The 21168-nt window shown below is 38.1% G+C and overlaps 1 protein-coding gene across 2 annotated transcripts; it reads left to right on the top strand.

Moving 5' to 3' along the window:
* The first annotated feature begins 4966 nt into the window (after positions 1-4966).
* LOC311291949 (uncharacterized protein) lies at positions 4967-20893 on the top strand. Of its 2 annotated transcripts, XM_084411328.1 has the most exons (5): positions 4967-5310; positions 5426-5484; positions 6351-6727; positions 13960-15895; positions 20090-20893. In XM_084411328.1, coding segments are annotated over exons 3-5 (1995 nt in total). In that variant the 5' UTR covers positions 4967-5310; positions 5426-5484; positions 6351-6669; the 3' UTR covers positions 20091-20893. The 2 variants fall into 2 exon arrangements, with proteins under 2 accessions (XP_084267454.1, XP_084267453.1); XM_084411327.1 differs by having other exon boundaries at positions 4975-5484.
* The last annotated feature ends 275 nt before the right edge of the window (positions 20894-21168 follow it).

Genomic DNA, 21168 nt, shown 5'->3' with positions numbered 1-21168 from the left:
TGATGTACAACCCAGAAGCGCTGCGCTGTTACACTACGTCAACTCACTCAGAGGAACACAGAAGAAAACAAATAGTTGAATAAAGTCATTATTTTAGTTTTTTGTGCACAAAAAGTATTTTTGTCGCTTGATAAACTTATGGTTGAGCCACTGTAGTCACTTGGACTATTTTAAACATTGTCTTTACTAACTTTGTGTGCCGGCAAGTTTCAATATCATAGAAGCCTATGGAGGAGTGAGACAGTTCTCAGATTTAATCAAAAATATCTTAATTTGTGTTCTGAAGATGAACTAAAGTCTTACGGGGTTGGAACAACATGAGGGTGAGTAATTACTGACAGAATTTACATTTTTGGGTGAACTAACCCTTTAAGGGATATTGTGTTTTCTTACAGAAAAATGGCATCAACACTGTAACATTTCCCTCTAACTATAGCCTAAGTCTAAAGCTATTTTTAATGTAAAAAGCAGCAGCCCTGTCTTTGTATTCCATTTGGTTTTGTTTATTTGTTTCTGTATTTGTATTGTTTTGCTTTTGAAAATGCTTTGAATCTTTCACAGTTTATGATTTTTTTTAAAGAATTTTGTGAGCTATTTGGTGCAACATCAATATTTTGCAAGTATACAATATTGTGATGTTTTTTCCCTTGTTTGTTTGTCTAAAAATGTATTCCACAATACAAGCACTTTTTAATGGTGCTTTGCACGTTGTTTAATTGATGTAATTATTTAGATAGATAGATAGATAGATAGATAGATAGATAGATAGATAGATAGATAGATAGATAGATAGATAGATAGATAGATAGATAGATAGATAGATGGATTATCCGTAAATAGTATGGAAAATGTACTGTTAATATACAGAATTTTCCGTTTTAGATTTGAAGGAATTGTCCGTAATTTAACAGAAAATGTCCTGGTAATTTTCTGCCAGTACATTATCCGTTTTTTTACCGATTTTTTTTTTTTACAGTGCAGCAATTGATTTAAATAGTAAGGCTACATGGGGTTTAATTTGTCGTGGGAAAATTTTTGTGTTACTAAATACATAGATTCACCTACTTGATCAACTTAGACCTCAATTGGTAGAACTTTCGACAACCGTCTCAGAGATTCTGGGTTAAAATCCGCACTCGTAGGCTATAGTTTTTTTTTCCTCATCAAAACCGATTATGTTCATCAGTGGTTGTATATCAAGCAGGGACACGTTTGTGTGTATTATGTTTTGTTATTTCACCAGAACGAATAGAGTCTCCGCAAAGGATTGAAGCGCACATCCGAGTGGGACATTCTAAAACGCTTAACGTGAAAAACGCTTAACGTGGCTTACTGTACTAAGACAGTGATATTAAAGGACCAAACTCAGTACACATCATATTTATAAACCATAGTATGTATAAAAAATCAGATGAGCCCAGAATATGAACGCAACGCGTTTAATTACACGTTAAGCGTTTTCCTCCCATAGAAAACCGTTATAAGAAAACGCTTAACGTGGCTTACTGTACTAAGACAGTGATATTACATGACCAAAATCAGCACACATCACTATACTATGTATAAAAAATCAGATGAGCCCAGAATATGAACGCAATGCGTTTAATTACACGTTAAGCGTTTTCCTCCCATAGAAAACCGTTATAAGAAGGTAAATGTATCATGCCAATTTCATAATCAATTCAAAGATAATCGATACAAAACATCAAATGCTCTGGAATAGAGAGAAGATGCAAACCCAACTTTAAGAAATACGTGAGGCTGAGAGATCTATCTCTCTCAGCCTCACGGAGCGATCTGAAGTACAGAAAAGGCCCCGATCTGCCTGCTGTACTCCATTAAATAGCCAGACCTCTTTCACATGTAAACATGTGCTAACAATAGTAAATTTGCATTCTGAGGTACACTGTAGCACCTCTTGGGGGGGTGTGACCATTTGCTTGAGAGATCAACCCCTCCTTGTATGCTAGTTATCCATAAACCTTCAAAAACCTTATTACCTTGTGTTTTACTTATTCTGAGATGAGAGAATTGTACCAGTCGCACTGTGACATTTTAAACGATACCAAACATGAATATACTCTGTGATAATCATTCACATTAAACTGTACATTTTCTTGGGTGAAATCAGGTAGTCACCTGAGCATGAGAGAGAGGGGGTGAGGGGAGAGGGAAGGAGATGCAGATTAGATGACTCGGGGGTGAGACTTTCGTCTCGATGGTGCATGAGAGCCAGTTCAAATGCTAATCTCCAGAGAGGTCCTTTTGTTCTCTCAGGGCCTGGTCACCCCCAAAACAGTCCGTCTGGAATCTCCTAATTTATCAATTCTTACAGTTTTCCCTCCTTGACTCCGTGGGTCAAATTCAAATGAGCTCCTATATGGAGTCACTGATAAACGTCTGTTGTCATTCTTGAGATGTCCACCCGAAAATTGTCTTTTCAATGTTAGCATCTGTAGAAGCTTGCAGAGGGCTGTGTTCACCTGCAGAACACCTGGTCTCACCAGGTGTATGTTGCTTGAGTCCAGCAGGTGGATGAATGCATTCAGGTTCTCTTCCTGTAATCCTGGGACGTGAGCAAAGTTCATAGTCCATCTGGACCTTTGTGACTTGTTCAGTTGATGTGTCACTCCTCCATGGAGAAACTTCTGCTTCTCTGGCACCTTCTCCACGATGATGATCTGACCCTTCTTGACCAATCCTGTCACCTCCAGCGGTGCGGTTGTCTGGGCAGACCTCAGTGGATGAAGGGCTTCTCCTTGGTTCACACTGCTTTGTGTGAAAAGCCTGAGACACCTGAAAAGCATCTTAAATCCACTTCACGATTGAGCACTTATGAACTTGAAGTCGTATGGAAATGCATGGGAACACATAATGCAACAAAACAAAATCATATCATGTCTAATATAAAATATCATGTTCATGTCAGCGAGTGCGAATGGTACATCTGGTCTCAAGTGTTTCTCAAGGTCAAGTAGGATGGTCTTGTTTTAAATATCCAATTCTTCACTACCACTGTGATATTAAATGGTAGTGGAATTTAAATATTCTTGATCTGAATTATTCAAAGGAAATGCAGCAAGAGGTCGGTGTAACCTAAATAATAAAATCAATGGTATGCATCAATAAATCTTGTAATAACAGTTGAAGTGCACGTATATATATAATAATCACTTTGTTTGTTCATGAATCTTCCAATGCAAGCCACATATGCAGATCTAAGAAGTAACTTGGAACATGTTTAGGCATATAAGAATGGAGATTGTTAATTCATTGCAACAGTGTTGTGTATGTGTGTTTGTGTTGGTGAGAGAGAGAGTGTGTGTGTGTGTGTGTGTGTGAGAGAGCGAGAGAGAGAGAGAGAGAGAGAGAGAGAGAGAGAGAGAGAGAGAGAGAGAGAGAGAGCTGGCTAAGTCGCAGTCGATGACGGTTAAATTGTAAATTTTTGTTATTAATTGAAGCGGTCTCACTTCAGATTTATCCATTTTAATTATGTTTCTGTTATTAGTGGTAAGTTGAGAAATCAGGGGCCCTCTGATCTTCCAACTCCCATCAACAATCATAGAGTTTGAAATTTAATGGCAGGTCTGCCTTAGAATTTGTCTTGATTTGTGACTGTAGCCATTCAGTTGTTCATGTGTGTTACATTAGTTGGCAGTTTGTTGTGAATAGCGTATGCTATTCTCTGTGTCTCTGTTAGACAATGATCATGAGATCAGCTCCACCCTGTGTGTGTGAAGCTATCTATCTGTTAGTGTGAAGATGACACATCTTCGTCTGATGTGCAGTGTTCAGCCTGGATAGACCATCTACTCCAGGTGATGATGCTGTGAGGGTATAGTGATGGAGGGGTGTGTTCAGTGTTGATGTCTAGGAGATGGGTGGAATATAATCTATAACAATTGTGTTGCAAATTTCGATCCAGTTCTAAACTGGGAGGCCATATTTATGCAGTAATGTGATAGTGTGACGTGTGAAAAGGCCTTTTATAATATCTTTTCACCCATCTCCCGAGTCTCAGGTTATGTTCTGGGCTTATCTTATTTTTTATACATAGTATGGTTTATTAATATGATGTGTGCAGAGTTTGGTCATGTAATATCACTGTCTTAGTACAGTAAGCCACGTTAAGCCTTTTCTTATAACGGTTTTCTATGGGAGGAAAACGCTTAACGTGTAATTAAACGCGTTGCGTTCATATTCTGGGCTCATCTGATTTTTTATACATACTATGGTTTATAAATATGACGTGTGCTGATTTTGGTCCTTTAATATCACTGTCTTAGTACAGTAAGCCACGTTAAGCGTTTTTCACGTTAAGCGTTTTAGAATGTCCCCATCCGAGTGAAGACAGTGCGCGTGTGCACGAGGCTCACGAGCCACACGAGAAAACACTGTATCCGCGTGATCGCAGCGGCAACGATCACTTGATTTAATATATTTTTTTTTATATATTTAATATAGCGATAGATCGTCTCTTATTTAAAAAACGAACTAAATTAATTGTTTTTATTAATCTGATTGGGTGGGCCACTGGTCAATCTGGGTGGGCACAGGTCCCCATTGACACGTGCAACATGATCTTTACTTTTTACCCTAATGATTTTTGGCATAAAAGAAAAATCTATAATTTTGACCCAAACAATGTTTTGGCTATTGCCACAAATATACCCGTGCAACATAAGACTGGTTTTGTGATCCAGGGTCACTTTTGTGCGCTTTCATGTTTTGCGCTATGGTCAAAAACTTTGTATCCGTTAGTTTTCAATGCATTTCGTTTCAATGTATTGCGTTTGTTAAAAACACCAATCACTATGTTTATTGGTTGAGTTGATGACCGTTTGGACGAATCTGGGCATGGGGGTGGGACTAAGCATCAACAATCGTTCCTGTTTGGCTCAGAGAAAGAAACCACATGTGTTTCCTTGACGAATCGCTGCTGCAGATTTTGATGACGCAATCACCGGCACTACGGAGCCACTGAATGACCGATAGAAACAACCGTGATAACAAACAAAGGGAAAGCTGAGAATCTCATCTTTACGGTGCATTTTAAAGCATACGGATTGGATTAGCGAATGGAAAGTTATTAAACATTTTAGAACGATTATTTTATGCCGCCGGCGGCTGTATCGGTCTTCAAGGGTTTAACAACAGCAGTATAAAAGACTGATGAACTGATTTCCTCTTGGGATACGCCAGTTCCCCCGACGCCTAGAAGCCCAGAGCTGAGGACAAGAAACCCCAAGCAGAAGATAAGAAGCCCAGAGCAGTTACTAAGTTACACTTTTGATTCAAAACGTGATTATTGTATTTTATACTTAAACGATTAAGTTTTATTTGCCTTTATATTTTTGTTTATTATAAAAAGAATAGTAATGAAAAGAAATGTAATTGGTTACAAAATCTGCCTACTGAGACTTAGATTTATGATGCTGGAAGACTTTTTATGAGATACCACAGAGGAGTCTTCTGACCAGATTTGTAAGTACCTTTTGAATGCTTATGGTTTAGGTCAGATTTGACTTTCTTTACCTTACCTGAGAATAAAAAATAAATAGGTAAAAGGTGTTCAGAGTAAAGTACACACCGTAAAACAATTTCATTGTTCATTTATGCTGATGTCTTCAGATCTCCTGTAAATTGACACTTAAAGCTCATTTCATTGGTGTCAATAGACTGAGGGTTTCATAGACTGTAAACAAATATGAACGACACCCCTTCGCTCTCTTCCATTGGTGAGAAGTGAAGCCCCCAGTGTCCCGATATGGCGCTGACATCTCGGGGCCATACCTGCGCTGTAGTGAGCAGGAAGTAAAGCTGTGAAATCAAGGCCCCGCCCTCACTCTCGGTGTGAAATAATTATAGAAATTTAGATATTAAATGTAAAGCTCCTATCTCCTCAGTCCTCTGAAGATCACAAAAATCTGTTGGTGCTTCAGTGACTACTTCGCTCAGAGAACCTCTTAATCACAGCTGTCAATCATGACACCACCGTTTTTATAGCATCAAATGACTAACTAAAAACAAACTTATTTTAAAAACGAACACTTGAATTTACATCAGCGTGATAAAAAACTACAGTAAATGACAGAAACCACCTTCCGAAAAAAGATATTAAAAGTGTAATTAAATTGTTTAGTTGGTCTCAAGTCCCGTTGAATAACACGGGAGGCGGGGTTTATGACCTTTTCTAGGACCAGTCACTGGGGGGCGATCAAAACGTTTTGACTTCACTTTTCAGGGCTTGTGCAGCACGCTTGGTTGGTTTCTATATAGAGATACAGACATTCTTAGATATGTCATTTAGTATTAAAACAAACTCAGTAACTGATAACTTTGATTTTCAGCTCCTCCTACAATTCATCATCATTGAAGCCCCTCCCACATCAATCACATCATCAGTGAAGCTCCTCGCACAGCAATCACATCATCAGTGAAGCTCCTCCTACAGTGAAATTCATCATCAGTGAAGCCCCTCCCACATCAATCACATCATCAGTGAAGCTCCTCCTACAGTGAAATTCATCATCAGTGAAGCTCCTCCTACTGTAATTCTCCAATAAATGCTGGAATATTCCCATCAGTCTACAAGTGAAGACGAGCACAGAGCATCAGGAAGAGCTGAAATCTGCAAAGACTGAGTTTATTAAAGAGGACAGTGAGAACATGAGTGATCCAGAACCCTGCAGAATGAAACACACTGAAGATCCTGAAGAACAAAGAGGTTGGTGTTTATTCTTCATTCATTCATGATGCTGAAGAACATTCATGTTAGAAAGATTCAACATCTTCTTCACTTTTAGATAAACGGGTAAACTATGAAATAGAAGAATATTTTCTTTCTTGTTTGTTTACCACAAATGGTCCGTAAAGGGAGGTTTGAGAAACTGTTATATTGATTGTCAACATCAGGTCCAACTAAATATTTTAGCTGTTTTATTTTACATTTATAACTGGCTCACATTTTTTGCAACCATGTTACCAAACATTTTGACATTTCTCAATATAGTTTGCTGAGTATTGACATGATTTGATATGGATTGTTTTGCATATACTATATTAGATAAAGTACAGGTCAAATGTTCTCAAGGAAAGAAAATCTCTCAAATAATGCTGTAAACTACACATAGGAGTCAGTTTGTACTACATTAATATAATATTGAAGGTTAAAATTCACTGATTTGTATACAAATAGCGCTGGGCGATATATCGCCCAAGATATTATTATGCGCATCTCGTCAGTAAAGCCGGTTCCTTGATTAGTAGTAAATCGCCTTCACCTGCTTTCAGATGGAGCGGCATTTACTACAAAGAGCCGTAGTTAACTGACAAGCTGAGCCATATCGCATTAATATCGCGGACGTATCGCCAGCGATATTTAATGCGATATGGCTCAGCTTGTCAGTTAACTACGGCTCTTTGTACACAGCAAAAACTCCTGTGTTAAATTAACACTCCTGGGAGTGTATATGAGTCCACACTCAAGAGTGTTTAAGTTAATGATATAATTAAGTGATTAATTTAGTGATGATTAAACATTATTGAAGACACCTGATGTTAAAGGAGAACTCCGGTCAATTTTAACATTGAGCTCATTTTTTTGATTGCCGAGTTCACGCGCATAGGTTTAGTTACCTATGATCACGCGCGTGAACTCGGCAATCGACTACTTTGGACTTCAACCGAAAACAGGATGTAAACACAGGTATTTGCGCTGGCTTAAATAACATCATTTTTATACACATCTTTCACATCTACTGCAGTCAGATTCACTCGTGTTCACTCTGAAGGAATCACTCACATTTTCTGTGCACTTGTAATGACACATCAACGATGTTAAGAGGCTAAAAGCAGGTTTAAAACTTGCCCCATTGAAGTCAACAGGGTGCAAATTTTAAAAATAGAATAACTCGGTGCAGGCAACACCGATTTTTGTCGTTGGTCTCTGTATTGACAGCACTCCAAATGTACAAAAAAATGAGCTCAATGTTAAAATTGACCGGAGTTCTCCTTTAACAAGCAGAATCACTGAAGGAGAAAATCTCAAATTGTAAGCCACCGTTATGGTGATCAGTGTTTTCTTTAGTTGGGCTCTTGACCCTTATGTTTACTTTAGATTTTGTTTGTCTGCTGTATCTGAGTACATATACTGTCTGAGTACTGAGTAACTATATTGTATGGCGGAATACCATAGCAAGTGCTTGTGAGCACTTCGACTTGGCGCAGTAATATCTTCACTCGTGAAAAATCCTCTCACCGGCCCCCGCTCCCTCTAGTGAAGATATTACTGCGCCAAGTCGAAGAGCTTCAAAGCATGGTATCCCGCCATACAATATAGTTATCCATTTTACACGCTTAGAAAAGCGCAACGTTTTGTTTTGTGTCACCGTCCTAGGTCGAGTTACACTACGCGAGTAACTGTTTTTAAATAGGGAAAACGTGGAGGTGTTTGGTAGCTTCTCTGCTTGGCCCATATTGAATGAACTGGGCTAAGCTAAGTGCTAACAAATTTTCGCCGCAAGACAGAGCGATTTAGTGCACGCACTGAGACGAGAGAGGTATGTATCAACTCGTCTTAGTTAAGGGAATAACAGTTTAATATGAAAAAACGGTGGAGTATCCCTTTAAGAGTAGATTTGAATGTGAGTACTTTTACTTTAACTCGAGTACATTTCTAATGAAAAAACTGTACTTTTACTAAGTTACGTTGGGCAACGTTCCTCTCGTTACTTTATTTTAATGCAATATGTGTTATTAAATGCGTAGTTTATAGGGGTGGCACGGTACATGAAAAAACATCCGAACCGTTCGGTTCGCTTGTCTTGGTTCGGTGCGTGTGTGCGTCGCGCGGTTCGCACGGTTTGACGCATGCGCAATGTAGCATCGTGCCCGTGCTAATACTGCTAAATCATAAATCAGACATATGTAGAATAACATTACAATGTCCATCGATTTAAATAGTAGCCTACACTAGGTTAAAGACATTTAATGAGGTCTACTCCAATATATGTTGTTTTTTTCGCGTGAATAAATAGGCTAGATCGACTGTTCCACGTACCGGTATGTACTTTAATGGTCCAGTGGCAGAACTTGCCAAGCGTGTCAAAGGTTCTGAGTTCTAATCTGCACTGAGTGCACTCGTGTATATATATGTTTTTCTTTTTCATCAAACCCGATTATGTTTATCAGCGGTTGTATATCAAGCAGGGAAAGATTTGTATGAATTTTGTTTTGTGATTTCATCGGAACGAATAGAGTAGCCTAGAGTCTCCTCAACGGATTGAAGCGCGCGTCCGAGTGAAGAATGTGCGGCCGCTGCTGTGTGTGCGCGAGCCAGGAGAACAGTGTATCAGCGCCACTGATCGCAACGGCAACGAGCACTTTGATCACTTGATTAAAAAAACACATTTCAGCACTAGATTGCTTCTTATTTAACAAACGAACGAAACGAATACTTTGCTAGTTAACTGGAAATGTTTTATTTATTTGTATTGGTAGAAATGTGCTGGGAGATAATATCAACCCTGGCAAAAAATGGTGGGGACATGTCCCACCTGCAAATTACGCCTATGATGACGAGACATGAGGAGAAATTGACAAATAACTGTCCGACACAGCCCACGTAGCTCTCACTACAGATGATGGACCTCCAGGGCCACTGAAAGTCTCCTCAGGGTGACTGCTCACTCATATTACTTCAGAATGGGAAATGAGAAGCTGCGTTTTGCAAACACACCCCATTTATGAAGTAAATTAATTAATTAATAATTAGATAATTCAGCTATACATAATATGCTGAAGTAAATTTTTGGAGTGTTAAAAATTAAAAGAAAAAACAACAAGAACCGTACAGAACCGAATACCGTGACCCTAAAACCGTGATACAAACCGAACCGTGGGTTTTGTGAACCTTGTCACCCCTAGTAGTTTATTCCAAGCGCCGAGCGCGCCAATCTTTTTTCTGGGCTTGAGTGATGCTCAATTCACAAAAGAATCACTCATTTGAGTCGATTCTGTTCAAAGACTTCATCAAATAAGTCGGCAGATCTGTCTAAATCGGTTCGCGAATCAGAATGATCTGGGCCCGGTTTCCCGATAACGCTCACTCTTAGCCTGCTAAGAAGACTCGAAAGATATATCTTACCAAATTTGTTTATTTTCCTAAGTGTGTTCCCCGAACTATACCTTAGGAAGCCGCTTAAGATATACCTTCTTAAGTGGGACGTGACCAGGCGCTGTCCGTGCCAATGGTGCTGAATTGTTTGAAATCGATGGCTCGAGAATCAATTATTCTTTCGTGCAGGGGCTGTTTATGTGAAAAAGCGGTCATCTTTATAAAAGAAGCACTTCAGAAATAGTTGAAATTTCAATTTATTGTGATTATTGGATATTATAAAAAATAATTCAAACTATAATAGCCTATAAAAGCGTAGCCTACATATTTTAAAATTGTAACATATAGCCTATTGCTGCCACAATAACCTTTTCAAAAATTTACGTGCCGCCTTTTCTTTCCCATTTTTGTTCGCTTAGGTGGAGCTGCGATGAAATATTGTTCTTGTGTAAATACTTTCCAGCATTTCAGTAATAAAAGTTTACATCTTGCGTACGGTGCTCGGCAGTGATCAAAAAGGATTTAAACCGTGAATTTTGAATCTCTTGTAAACTCGGAGATGTGGATTCAGACGGCAATTAAATTACCACACGACCTGTTTGTCAAAAAACAGAAGGTACTAATTTGGCCAGGGATTTTTACGCGGGTTGGGTGAGAAAAACACTGATATTATGGATTCGGACGGCACTAAAATCACCGACTTACCCCTGTAAATGTTTAAAATACCGGACGAGCCCATGAGAAACAAAATTAGCGTCCGAATAGGACTTAACTGACAGTAGCCTATGCTTTCACTGGCCTTTAAAAGAGCGTTTTAATTAAATTAATAATATTGTATAATAATATAATTAAAAATCTAACAACAATCAGTGTAATGACAATTTTATTCTTTGCATGAAAACACTTGAATTAGCCTAATTTAATACTGTCTGGGTGTATTAAAACTTCAGAATTATATTCATTTAGACCTGCAACAACGCTAAGAGAGAGCTACGAATGGTCCAGACCAACCTTACGAAAGTGTGACTTACAAAAGATATACTTAGCGTACGAACGTTTCGGGAACCGTCCCATAAGGTTAAGAGAGAGGTTAAGGAATAGGTTAAGAACTACTTAGAGATAAGAACGCTTTGGGAAACCGGGCCCTGTTCAGTTTCCTACATGCACTGAATCGTCAGGAGCAATTTCAATTCACACTTGACTCGGAGTCGTAACAGGAAGATTTAAGAACATAAAGAGCGTTGGATGAAGTGGCCGTGGACCAACAAAACAGTCAAGTGAGAGCAAATCTTCAAATGCATCATATTTTTGACAGCGATGAAGATCTTTAATAGTTGAACATCTGTCTGTGAATGAATGATTCCACAGGACGATTCGATTTCATTTCACTCAGGTATAGGGCTGGGCGATTTAAATCGCGATATTGTAATGCGCAGCTCGTCAGTAAAGCCGGTTCCTTGATTAGTAGTAAATCACCATCACCTGCTTTCAGATGAAGCGGCATTTAGGGCTGAGGAGATAATTAAGTGATTAATTTAGTGATGATTGAGCATTATTGAAGACACCTGAGGTTAACAAGCAGAATCACTGAAGAAGAAAATCACAAATTGTAAGTTACCATTAAGGTGATGGGTGTTTGCTTTAGTTGGGCTCTAGACCATTATATGTTTCCTTTAATAGTTACTGCTGTTTGTCTGCTGTTATTGATTTATAACAGTTACATGAACAAAGTAAAATGTTATCTTATAGTGTTGGTTATGTTTTGACAAAATCATACTGTGATCTGAAAAATGAAACTTATTGAGATAGTTTGGTTTAACTTAGCAGCAGTTTAGTGATTCTTCAGCCTATGATTACCAATACTTTACTTATAATTCAAAATATTTAATAAAAAATTTTCTGATCAATAGACATTCAGATAAATTCATTTAAAACACAGACATCAATAATCAGCCTGTGAATCTCAACAATGGTGACAATAATAAAGCATGTTGCAGTGGCTGCCACCAATCACAACTCATTAATGGCTCCCATCATGCATTGCGGTATGAATAAATTATGATCTGAATTGTCTATGTAATTTACTTTTCCTCATTGAATATTCTGCTCCTCACCATTGTTGAGATGCATAGACTGAATCTTGACATCTGTGTGTGCCTAAAAGAATGATTTTTCTTTTAAAAACTTTTAAGAAATCCTTTATATTATATAAAAAAAATTCTGGCCATTTATGCAGATTCACTAACCAACAACATAAATCGAAGTCAGAAAGAAGGATTTTAATGAGTTCAGTGATCAAGTTCAAATGATGATTGTCATAACATAATCAACATCATCAGATCACTTTATTCTTTGTTCAACTGGTAATTATAATTCAGAAACAACAGCCAAACAAAATCTAAAGTAAATAATATATGGGCCTAGAGCCCAACTAAAGCAACCATTGATCGTCATAACGGTAACTTACAATTTGAGATTTTGGTGATTTACTACTAATTAAGGAACCGGCTTTACTGACGAGATGCGCATAACAATATCGCGATTTAAAGCGCCCAGCCCTAAGACCAAAGAGCCCAACTACAGCAAACACTGACCTCTACAATGGTGACCAAAACTCTTCAAACAAACTTCAACATGTAAACCTCTTAAACATAATTTCTAAACATTGAAACTTCCCGCTATAACTGTCTAAGAATGTTAGGGGGGATAATGTTCTATCAATGTCATCACTAAACATGTTTGAAATGTTTATAGAGAGTGTTATCCTACCTTTCAGGAGAACATTCTGGTTACAAAAATAAAATTAACTACAGAAAATATTACAAGAACATAACATAATGCTCTCAAAACATTCATAGAACAATAACATTTCTAGCTGGGATGAGCTCATATTGTGGTCATAGTTTGAGCACACAGTGAGAGTGCTGTGAGGTTACACTTTTAGAACACTGTGAACTCAGATTGCAGACGTTGTGACCACATTGTGACATCACTGTGAGATCATAGTGTTGACTGGGTATTGTATTGATTTAACTACCCGCCTAAGAAGGGTTTAATTAACGCTTGATGGTTCGTTCAGGTTATGTCTTATAAGTGCATATAGAAACTTGGGATTTCATCATCTCGCACTTAAAACTCATTCTTTCCTCATCCTTTCATCTATCTATCTATCTATCTATCTATCTATCTATCTATCTATCTATCTATCTATCTATCTATCTATCTATCTATCGTCTTTATATCGGCCATCAAAAAAACAATTTCGGTCAACCAGTAGTTGTATATTTTTAATGTGTTTATTGCATTAAATAATTGTGTCATTGATCAAATATTTTTACTTTTTAGTAGTTCTCTTGACAGAAACATGGGATTTGTGCCTATAATGTTTTAAAAGTAATAATTGGAAGATCTATGTTCCTCATTCATGAAGATTTTCAGGGACATTTTATGGGCTCAGTTTATGTCCTTTGACTTTATAATCATATTTCACACGTTGGTTGAAGAAGGGAAGAATGCAGGATCTTAATTGCTGCAGGATTTATTTAAACAAACTCTAATACTCACAAACTGGATCAAAAGAAACATGAACAGAACAACCAAACATATAGCAACAACAACAGACAAGGAACAGACTGAAACACATTGCTTAAATACACAGAACAGAAGACTGGAAACCAAGACACAGCTGGGACAAATGAACTCATAACTAATTAACAAGACTGGGATTAAATCACAGAGTCACGTGGGCAAACTGGGTGTCACAGGCAAACATAACATGAACACAGACTCTAAACGTGACAGACATACTGGAAATGCAATTAAACTTTTTTTTTACATTTCAGAGCTAATGGAAGAGAGCGATGAGAGTGAAGAACTGAGTGAAGTGGAGGAGGAGAGTGAAGAACTGAGTGAAGTGAAGGAGAGTGAAGAACTGAGTGAAGTGAAGGAGGAGTGTGAAGAACTGAGTGAAGTGAAGGAGGAGAGTGAAGAACTGAGTGAAGTGAAGGAGGAGAGAGAAGAACTGAGTGAAGTGAAGGAGAGTGAAGAACTGAGTGAAGTGAAGGAGGAGTGTGAAGAACTGAGTGAAGTGAAGGAGGAGTGTGAAGAACTGAGTGAAGTGAAGGAGGAGAGTGAAGAACTGAGTGAAGTGGAGGAGGAACATCATGTCAAACCTGGAGAAAAACCTTTGAGTCGCTCAAAGACTAAAAATACATTTTTAAAGAAAAGAAGAGCCAAGAAATCTTTCACCTGCACTCAGTGTGGAAAGAGTTTAACAAGCAAACGTAGTCTTGAGAATCACATGAGAATCCACACTGGAGAGAAGCCGTTCACATGTGATCAGTGTGGAAAATCATTTTTTAGGTCATCATGCCTGAAGAGACACCTGACAGTTCATACGAAGGAGAAGCCACATTCATGTTCTGTGTGTGGAAAGAGTTTTTCACTGCAGCAATATTTACATACACATCAGAAAATACACACTGGTGTGAGAGAGTACATGTGCTTTGAGTGTGAGAAGACTTTTATGACAGCTCAGCAATTAAAACTGCACCAGAGGATCCACACTGGAGAAAAACCTTACAAGTGTTCACACTGTGACAAGAGATTCAGTGTGTCATCATCTCTGAAAACACATGAGAGGATCCACACTGGAGAAAAACCCTACAATTGTTCACACTGTGACAAGAGATTCAGTCAGTCATCATCTCTGAAATCACATGAGAAGATCCACAGCGGAGAGAAGCAGCACACGTGTGATCAGTGTGGAAAGAGTTTCACAACCAAACACAGTCTTGGGATTCACATGAGAGTTCACACTGGAGAGAAGCCTTACCCATGCAATCAATGTGGGAAGATATTCGGCCAATCAGGAAACCTTAAAAGTCACATGAGAATTCACACTGGAGAGAAGCCTTTCACATGTAATCAATGCGGCAAAGCATTTCCCGGGGCATCACACCTGAAGGCACACCTGACAGTTCATACGAAGGAGAAGCCACATTCATGTTCTGTGTGTGGAAAGAGTTTTTCACTGCAGGAAAATTTACATAAACATCAGAAAACTCATACTGGTGTGAGAGAGTACATGTGCTTTGAGTGTGAGAAGACTTTTACTACAGCTCAACAATTAAAACTGCACCAGAGGATTCACACTGGAGAAAAACCTTACAAGTGTTCACACTGTGACAAGAGATTCAGTCAGTCAATACATCTGAAAAGACATGAGAGGATCCACACTGGAGAAAAACCTTACAAGTGTTCACACTGTGACAAGAGATTCAGTCAATCATCATCTCTGAAATCACATGAGAGGATCCACACTGGAGAAAAACCCTACAAGTGTTCACACTGTGACAAGAGATTCAGTGATTTATCATCTCTGAAATCACATGAGAGGATCCACACTGGAGAAAAACCCTACAAGTGTTCACACTGTGACAAGAGATTCGGTCATTCATCAGATCTGAAATCACATGAGAGGATCCACAGCGGAGAAAAACCTCACAAGTGTTCACACTGTGACAAGAGATTCAGTGATTCATCATCTCTGAAAACACATGAGAGGATCCACAGCGGAGAAAAACCTCACAAGTGTTCACACTGTGACAAGAGATTCAGTGATTCATCAAATCTGAAAACACATGAGAAGATCCACAGCAGAGAGAAGCCGCACACGTGTGATCAGTGTGGAAAGAGTTTCTCTTTTAAAAGTCACCTGAAGCTACACATGAAGATCCATGCAGTGGAGAAACCACATCACCACAGTCTGAGATCATGGTAAGAAGTTCATCTTTATGTGCTGAGAAACAAAATCTCTTCTGTGTAAGTTAGTCACAGTCAAATCTCTCCTCTCCACCTATAGTTGGCGCTGTTTCACTGTGGCTGCTGTTGAATCATCCAGGTTGTGAATGAGGCCGACACCTGATGTGATTGTAAAGCGCTTGGTGTGTACAGTAGTAAATTGTAGCGCTATATAAATGCATCATTCTTTCATTAGTTTCTTAACAGCCACGATGAGCAACAGACATTTTGTTGTTTGATTGTTTTTTTTTCTAACTCGTGTTCATCGCAAAATGAATGTGCGATAAAGAAATCCGTCTGATTTTGACATGTGATTTGTCTGTTCAGAGCACTGCAAAATCACTTTCTGACAATATACATAGCAGAGCTGTGCAACTTTCTCTTTCTGACACTGCTTATTATTTACATTTATGCATTTGGCAGACGCTTTTATCCAAAGTGACTTACATTGCATTCAAGGTATACATTTTACATTTTTGTCAGTTCTTGCTTTCCCTGGGAATCGAACCCATGACCTTGGCGATCTAGCTGGGTGGTTGCTAGGCTGTTTTGGGTGGTTGCTAGGATATTCTGGGTGGTTGCTAGGATATTTCTGGTGGTTGCTAGGGTCTTTTGGGTGGTTGCTAGGATATTTTGGGTGGTTGCTAGGTGGTTGCTAGGGTGTTCTGGGTGGTTGCTAGGCGGTTGCTAGGGTTTTATGAGTGGTTACTAGGATGTTTTGGGTGGTTGCTAGGGTGTTGCTAGGGTATTTTGGGTGGTTACTAGGGTGTTCTGGGTGGTTGCTAGGCGGTTGCTAGGATATTTTGGGTGGTTGCTAGGGTCTTTTGGGTGGTTGCTAGGCGGTTGCTAGGGCATTCTGGGTGGTTGCTAGGCGGTTGCTAGGGTGTCCTGGGTGGTTGCTATGGAGATTTTAGGCCATTACTTATTGGCTGCTCGATAATATAAATCCTCTGAGGGAGAGAGAGAGGGAGAGAAACGCAGAGGTGTCAGGCCCTTTGTGTCTGTGTGTGTGAAAACGTCGGTTTGGATTTGAATTTTTTTAGAATGCCCAATGTTAAGTCAATGGGAGTTTTTCCGAGTTTTGATCGTCATTTTTAGGAAAACCGTAAGTCCGATCAGTTAGAAAAGATATAGCACACCCAGTCAGATCAGTTTGAGTGTCTGAGCCAAGTTTAGAGTATGTAGAGTTAAATCTCTAGGAGGAGATACATATAGAAATTTTAGTAATTAGGCCTACAATATCAGTAATCTGAAAATGGGGATCTCTGGATAATCCGTAATTCGTTTGCAATTATAAAACGAAAATACCGTTTTTCTGTTTTTTGTTTCAAAACGAAAAACCAAATAACCGTTTTTGGTGTCAGAATCAAAAAACGAAAAACCAATTAAAAACGGCCCGTTTTTCGTTTTTGGCGATCATTTTATCGTTATTCCTTGTTGAACAAAGAATGAAGAGAGTCTTTGAACTTCAGTCAATTCGTTTTTCGTTTATAAACCAAAAACGGAAGTCACGTGGTCTATTCCTTTTTTGGAAGCGAAAGATACCGGTAACACTTTCAAAATAAAAGTAACTATAGTTAGCGAGGTGATTGTAGACTAAAACTGAACTAATATAATTTTTTTTAGTACAACTAAAGTAGCACTGGGCGTGAAAAAAAAAAAAAAAAAAAAACACTTTAGTTAACTGAAATAAAAATTAAAACTAATAAAATAATAACTCTGGCTGTTAGGGAGAATTAAAAAGTTGTAAGACCATTGGTGACCTGTAACTTCAGATTAAGACAAGTGAACTCATTTTATATGTAGCTTAGGATAGCAGATAGCCTATTTATTCATAAGTTTCTATTATTTAATTCACATTTTAGTTTTGTAACATATTTATAGCCCTTCTTGCTATGTGGAAGCTCAACCAGCAGAGGTCACTCTACCCCCTTCTGTGCACCGACTCTTTCTGTGGCAACAAGGGTTTGACCTTTTGACTTGTGTTTATATCAAAGAGAAGGCAAGCACTGCTACCAACAGAAGCTAATCACTAAGTTTGAAGGGTGTGCAGAATTTCACCTGCCTTAAAGCTCCTCTTTCTATGGCACTATAGCTGCTAAAAACTCTCAGCTTCCACCATCTACTGAATGATTTGATTAAAAATGGTTTGTGATAATACATGTTGGGATGAAAGGTACTGGATTGAGTTTATGTTCATGTTTATTTGGTTTGTTGTATGTGTTCATTGTTAAAATGTGACTTTGATGTCCACATAAAATAACCCAAAAAAGTGTTTGTGTCTACTTTTGGTCTTTGAGAAAAAAGTTTTGTTTATTACAGATGGCAGCAGGCTTTTATTGGTATACCTCTCTGTATGTTGCAATGGTACATAATATAGCTGCTTAATAACACTGAGACACATAATGATTAAAAGATGGTTTCAGTTTGATAACAAGGCTGTTTTTATAGATGATCAGATGGCACTGATTTAGTTGACCTGTGTGGTTATCCCATGTGTTATACATGGTCTAATCTTGATTTCTTAGTTTTTTTACACAGTGTTGATGAAGTCAAAATCTTTAACATACATAATATATATACAAGTACACATACATGCGTACATGTACTCAAAGGATGTTGGAATAAATAAGTATTATGTGCAAGTGTTATGCACTTGGGGTAGGTGGGTTTGGTATACAGTATATAACAATATAACAATCTGACCAGTATGAACAGCTCTGAAATAGAAAATGATGAATACATAATAAGTAGTAAACAGGTGGCTGATTAGAGACAGAGTTGCTGGGTTATAGCACAGGAATTGTTCCTGACACAGTGAGTCAGAGTCAGCTGTTCATCAGAGTGATGGCTTGAGGGAAGAAACTATTCCTGAGTCTGTTGGTTTTGACGTACAGTGCTCTGTAGCTCCTACCAGAGGGGAGAAGCTGGAACAGGTTGTGTCCGGGGAAATTCTGGGAGGTCCTGACACTAGTACCAGGGAGAAAAACGAAATGATTTAACTTCACTTTTATTTTACTTTACACAAGGACCACGAGAACAGAGCATTGCCTTTCCCTGTTGGTTAATCAAACAGAATTAAACCCAAAAAAGTACTAAAAGATCTTTAAGTCCCAGAGCTAGAGATCTTTTTTGACTGAGTGAATTGATGTTATTTTTTTTAACTCTTGGTATGAAAACAAACTGAGCTTTCTACCAATCTTTCATTATTTTTCATATTTATTGCTATTTCAAAATAAAGGCCTAAACACTAATGAATATTAAATATTCTTGTTGCAAATTGATAAATTACTGCTCCTCTGTAATTTATTTTAAAAACATTTGTATTCAATTATAATTAAATTATCTTTATTGTGAAAATATTTCTTGTATTTATTCATACTGTACATACTGTACTGCAAAGTAACTTATCTGTCATACTGTTTAACTGTGTTAGTGTTGCCGCACTATTGATACTTTGCAGTCACGTGATATCTGGCGGGCAACAAACGTGGTTAGTGCATCCAATCGCACAACAACTATCTGTCATGTCGTGTATACTTAAAAAAAAAACAAAAAACTTTTGTATATTAAAACTGGCAACGTCCTGGCAAGATCCTTGATTAGTTTACTGGTTTTCGTTGCTAGAGAATGACGTTCTTGCCCGCCAGCGACGTCACGTGCAAAGTATCAATCCTGATCATTATAGCACTAAATAGGAACAACCAAAGGTCTTCTTTATAATTTAAAACGCATACCATGATGACTAGACCTTGGTTTGGTGTTCTTATAATGGATGTAAGTATAGGGGACAGCAAGCAAATATTGATTATATGTCAGTTACTGCCTTTAGCCTTTGCACGACTCCTTATTTTTGGCACATGATACAAAGGGAGATATTTTGGGAGTCCTACCTATAACACTTTTGCCTGGACAAAACAGAAACTTTAAAGTAATTTTTCTCAGTTTCACACTCTAGCGAGTTAAGGTCTTTTGCCTTTGCAGGGCAGTATAACACAAATCATCTTCATGATGTTAAAATAGATCATAATTGTGCACAGCAGTTGTTGACCAGATATGATGGGATTAAAATGACTATTAAACTCATCAGTGATCTTGACTTTGGGCTTTAATTTTCATTTCACATTTGTCTCTTATTTGAAATCTCACTTGATTTAATGTTTCTTTCAGACCTGATGGACGTGAACAAGAAAAGAAAAACAGAAGCCATAAAATCTGTCTCCTGCCCTCAGTGTAAAAAACGCTTCAAATGAAAATCAAGGCTGAAGATTCACATGAGAGTTCACACTGGGAAGAAGCGGCTCAGGCTTTCTCTCTGAAATCACATCTTCTCATTCTGAAGAAAGACCATTTAACTGTGATCAGTGCGGTAATCAGTTTCATTGGGCTTCAGTCCTGAAGAAACACTTGAAGATTCACACAAAGGAGAAGATTCATTCTGAATATTACAGCAGAAAAGACACGGCGGTGTGTGTTTCAGTGCAGGAAGGCCTTTACTGCGGATGATAGAAAGAGATTGCATTTGAATTTAGGCATTTGGCAGACGCTTTTATCCAAAGCGACTTACATTGCATTCAAGGTACTCATTTTACATTTTGTCAGTTCTTGCTTTCGCAGGGAATCGAACCCATGACCTTGGCGTTGCTAGCGCCAACGCTCTACTGTTAGAGCTACAGGAAAGATTAACTGGAAAGAGCACCAAGAACGTTCACCCTGGAAAAACCTTTGGAGGCAAAGTTTAGGAGCTGAAGAATAGGCCTTAACTCGTTCTTCATTGTTTTTCATTAGAACATCTAGTTTCACTTCTACTCTTCCATGGAAACGCAAGATATACTTTCATATATTTTCTTCTCTTCTTCTCTTGAGATTATTTGGCTTGCATAAGTCAGTAAAGAGAGAGATCTAATTCGCTTTCACTTTTTCTTAATGTTTGTATTTGCTTCATGAAATTGATTAAACTCTTTACTCATTTTTTCAACATCTCATTGTTATTGTCCTTTTTTAATTTTCTGTTGATTGCTTGAATTAAGAGCTATTTCTTCATTTTATTTCTGAAATTCATGAAGTATCCTGATATGATTGCTTTTTGAGCTTTCCGTGTTTTAAACTTCTCAACAGAGCTTTTAAATGCTTAACTAAATTATATTTCACTGCACATATGACTGACATTGAATGAGATTGCTGTCTGTCTACATTATTAACAGTTTCACCCGTGATATCCAGTATCATATGTACATTAAAAAGAGTTT

This window comes from Rutilus rutilus, assembly GCF_951802725.1.
Source record: "Rutilus rutilus genome assembly, chromosome: 1".
Taxonomy (NCBI): Eukaryota; Metazoa; Chordata; class Actinopteri; order Cypriniformes; family Leuciscidae; genus Rutilus; species Rutilus rutilus.
Note: the sequence above shows the minus strand (reverse complement) of the source record. Positions and strands in the feature narration are given on the sequence as shown.